At 40.3% G+C, this 4953-nt stretch overlaps 1 protein-coding gene across 1 annotated transcript in view; it reads left to right on the forward strand.

Moving 5' to 3' along the window:
- The window catches only part of LOC310790436 (E3 ubiquitin-protein ligase TRIM21-like), a 4146-nt gene extending 1284 nt beyond the window's left edge, over positions 1-2862 (forward strand). The window contains exon 2 of the mRNA XM_083652125.1: positions 1-2862. This exon is cut by the window's left edge and continues 1012 nt beyond it. Coding sequence (XP_083508251.1) covers positions 1-634 — 634 coding nt within the window. The 3' untranslated portion in view covers positions 635-2862.
- Positions 2863-4953: the final 2091 nt, after the last annotated feature.

Below are 4953 nucleotides of genomic sequence, written 5' to 3' on the forward strand. Positions count from 1 at the left end.
AGCCGTGGCTGAACTGGAGACGACAGTCGTGACAGAAATCCGGATGTTGTGCGACCCCGACTTGAGGAGAATGCAGAAGCACGCTGTAGACGTCAATCTGGATCCTGACACGGCGCACCCCTCTCTCATCGTGTCCGACGACGGGAAACAAGTCAAGTACAGCGACAGAAAGAGGAATGTCCCCAACAAAGCAGAGAGGTTTGATCACGTCAATAATGTCTTGGCAAAAGAGGGTTTCTCCTCAGGGAAGTTTTATTATGAGGTGCAGGTGAAGGACCAGCCTCAGTGGGATTTAGGGGTAGCAAACGAGTCCATCAATAGGAAGGGGGACATACGATTGAGTCCGAAGAATGGATACTGGACTATTTGGCTGAGGAAGGGAGGCGAGTACACAGCCAACGCGGGCCCAGCCCTCCCCCTCTCCCTGAGGGAGAAGCCTCGGAAGGTCGGGGTGTTTGTTGATTACGAAGAGGGTCAAGTTTCCTTTTACGATGTGGAGGCGAGGGCTCGCATCTATTCCTTCACTGGCTGTGCCTTCACTGAGAAGCTCTTCCCATACTTCAGCCCCTGTGCTAATGATGGTGGCAAAAACTCCGCCCCTTTGATCATCACTCCTGTCAAATCCAGTGGCTGAGTTTCAGTTTCTGTTTTAGTTTCCGAGGCAGAGGGAGAGAGAGAGAGAGAGAGAGAGAGAGATATTAGGGTTTGTGCATTGTACTGTATATTCTATGCAGGCTTTAAAATGCACTTGTCTAGAATAAGTTATATGGGTGAAATGTGATGAATAAATATGTGTAGCTGGAGGCACAGGCGCATGTTAGTCATAGCAAAATCCGAATGCAAAGCTTTGTAATATAAAGCAAAAAAAGAATATTGATTTCGCGAGGTATTCTTGTTTGAGTGTTGTGCCTCTCAACACCAAACTTTTGAGATGCCGAACCGCAAGGATTCTCATCAGATTGTATCTTAACTTGTTTAGAGAAAACCAACTCCTGCTGTAGGGAAAGTAACAGCTCCCCTAGGTGACATTGTGTTACATATCAGTGGCCAAGTTTGTGTATTTTAAGAACTCTGTCATATATCTGTAAACCCGCAGAACTCCACGTGTGCAAGTCTGGTTATCTGTGTGACTCCAGTCTGTCATGCTGTATCTCCCATCCATCAGCGTGCATCACTCTTAACCCTGTGTGTCACTATGTGGCCCCTCTGTCACAGAGACACTGACATCCAGCTGTAGATCTCTACGGGTCTGACAGAGTTCCTCCACTCCGCCACAAAGGACAGTCACAACACACACTCACACATCTCTGTGACACACGGACAGCCATACGTCTTGGATTACAAAAGAAATGCTGTAGGTATGACAGGCCAAACGCAGGCCATTCATTTAGATACTTTGAAGCAGCTCACACCTGCCAACATGGCTGCATAAATACCAGACCTGCTGGCTCCAAAAGCATTTGGAAATAATTCCAGTATGTATTTTACCCTGCTGGGAGTGCCACATGGGTGGGCTTTACTGTACTGTCACCATTTTATTTTCCTGTTTAGGATTACTCCCCCCCCCCCCTATTTGTTTTGCCTATTTTATATTGCTTTTATTGTGTTTTTGCCTTTTTATAATGACATCTTATTGTTGTCATTTTTACTTTTTCGATTTGAGTAGTTATGATCTTTGCACTTGCTTTTAATTTGACTGCAAAGCACATTGTTACTGTGTTTTAAAAAGTATTGTTAGTATAACAAAACTATTCAGTTATTAATGGATGCTTTGTTTGTGTAGTCAGAGCAGGTTAAATAAACCTCGGGGTAATTACAAGTGCCATTTGACCCATGTGGGATAATCCCTGAAATGGATTTCAGCAAAACAGAAATCAAGGTGACCCACATTACTGAACAGTAACTGCTATGAAGAATAAACCTGCACTCTGGAACACAATGGCGGCATACAGAATCAATTACAAAGAGATTACAGGGCCCAAATTATTCCCTTTCAAGGGCTTTGTATCAAATACGGCTCAGGATAAGAAGAACAATGTTCTTCATAAGGTTTTGGCAAAAGCGGTTAAAAGCATATTTACTGAATGAACCACAGGCAGAACCGTCACAATACTGTACTGCTCCCTGACTGCCAGACCAGCTCCTTTCATTCAAATGACGCCTACTGAGGGGAGTAGAGGATTGCAGTTCAAATCTAGCAAACCTGCCTGATCTGAAGTGTGTACTGAGTAGGGATATAACAACATACTGTAGCGTTTTTTCTTACTGTGATATCGAGCATAATACCGTCTATAAAACCGTGCCCACAATATGATGCGCAATATACGCGGCACAGCACACCACCACAAATAAGTTTATAATGGTGGACCCTTGTTTAAACATTCTCATATTTGTTTCAGTTACAATAGCAATAGCAATATTTTACTTCAAAGTCAAATGCTTGTTTGTTTGTTTTTTCGATGGGTATGTTTAATTAAAAGGGGGCAAAACTTAATACTGTGAAATACCGTATTTTGGTAGATACCGTACCTTATATCGTACTGTGAAATTTGATTTGATTTGATTCCATTTTATTTCAAATATGCAAGAAGAAAAACATTTACAATTTACAGAATAAAAAACAAACAAAGGTCTCACTTTTTTTTTTCTTTTTTTCACTTCTTAGCATGTTGTTACATCCCTATTACTGAGAAATTAGACAATGTACTATGTTTTGACAAGATGATAACATTTAATTATACTTCTGTGTAGGTGCATTGTTGCGCAGCAATGTTAGCAGACATTCTGTTTGTAACTTTATGTTTATGTTTGTCATCATACTGCATTCTTGACCGGGTCTCTCTTAACAAGCTTCTTAATCTGTTGGACTACTATGTGTGACTGAAATGTCAATTCTTTATTAAACTAATTTTGAGAGTTGCAAACAGTGATTTTCTTCCCTTTCTTATCAGGACCACACACTTCACAGGATAATTAGAGCTGATAAACAGCTGTAACAACCTCAAACAGAAATGGTGACAACCCGTAAAGACACTGAAGACGGAATCGCTTCAATATGCAATGAAAGCACATCTGCCACATTGCAAAATATAAACAACTGTAGACTCTCTTGAGACACCCTCAACATTCAGTTAGCAATTTTGCAACCACCGCATGCAAAATAATCCATTCGTTTTTTTTCTCTCCAGAGTGATTTGAAAAAAATGAATTATGTTAATTCTGCCTTTCACAAACAAGGATCATCATGGGCCGTGAGATTTTAATGATTAGACTTGTATAATTGGATGCCATGTCTCCAGCAATAGCAAGGTCTAAAATCTCCAAAATGTGTTTCGAAATAATATGGGTGGCGGCCAAGCAACAGCAAGATTAATGTACATGAGATTGAATTGTGAGAAAGAAAAAGTGTTATAAACCCAAGTGAGCCTAATTTAATCTTTTATTATACACACTATGGATCTTCATACTTTTCATAACATGGCCTTAAATATATAATGCAGATATTAATACACTTTAAAATGCACTTATATAAATTCAACAATAAATATGTGATAAGGTGATGAATACATATTTGTAGATGGAGGCATAGGCTTTACAAGCATCTTAAGTTTTTCAACACATACAGATTCAAAGCTTCACAATCAAAAAAAAGTAGGTCATAAAATATCTTGGGAGCTATTCTTGTTTGGTGTTGATATGAATACCATTCAAACTTTTGAGATGGAGGCCTGCAAATATTTCATCTGGCTTTTCTGACTCAGAGACAAAACCAACTCACACAGGATGAAAAGTCACGGTTCCCCTCGGTGCCATGTTACATATCAGGCCATGTGAGTTTAGGTCTCTGAAGAACTAATTAATCTAGGAACCACACACTCTAATCCCTGATGTCGTCACCATGTTCAAGCTGAGAAATGTTTGCTTCAGCTTTCACAACCATATACAAATTTAATCAGCTTTATTTTAGCCGGGTCATTATCAAGAAATAAACCCTGACAGGATGATTCATTTTGGGGGGGGACTTCAAGTTCACCGTTCAATATATGTTTTGAATGTAGTGGTAGCATTTTCAATCTGCTCCCGTTTGATATTGTCATCAAAACAGGCTCGTTACAGAGGATGCATGAAACTCATTCAATGCTCAAGTCTAAAGTTTCTGCCTCAAGCAGTTTCAGTCCCACAGCATGCAAGTTACTGTGACTAGATGCTGCTATTACAGGTAGACAGATGTTGATTTGTCCTGCTCCCCAAGAGCACATTATGTAACTGCTATTGATCCAGTCAATGGGGGAAATCATCCTCCTGTAGCCAGCAGCTTTTTAACTACTGCTCATTCTGTACTTTGCTGTGGCTTAAATACAGGACAGCCACAGAGGGACGGTCATCTTGGACTGCTGTGTGATGGTAATATCAATGGAATAAGGAGGATCCAAGCAGTTTGTACAGGGCCCCGAGGCACTGTTTGGTATGGATTGTTTGAAAAGAAACATTACTGAGAAGAAGCGCAAGGGTGAATAATATGTAACTTTACAGGGAACCTGAATAAATAAAACAAAATGTGTTTGCTAATGAAAAACCTGGTAATGTGCTGGAGTATTCAGTACCTCCATTTAAGCAGTCTTAAGGCAGAGAGGCACAGCACTCACACACACTCTGCATTCGTCCTTCATTCACAAATCACAAGTCTAAGTTTGCATGGTGACTTCATTAATTACTTTCCAGCTGTTGTATAGTTGGGCTCATTAGCAGCTATGGCTGGCAACAACAGTAATTAAAAATGTCCCTTTACTTTTACTGATGATACTTGCTGCGTGAGTGGGATATTCAGCAAATAATGTTTCATTTCTAGTAGTTATTATAGGACTAGTATTACAGTTGATACTCATTTATTCATTGGCCATTCTACTGCTGGGTTAACAAGGTACTGCTGCAGCGACTTGTGTGGGGGCTTTT

Source organism: Poromitra crassiceps (genome assembly GCF_964638095.1).
Source record: "Poromitra crassiceps genome assembly, chromosome: 15".
NCBI lineage: Eukaryota > Metazoa > Chordata > Actinopteri > Beryciformes > Melamphaidae > Poromitra > Poromitra crassiceps.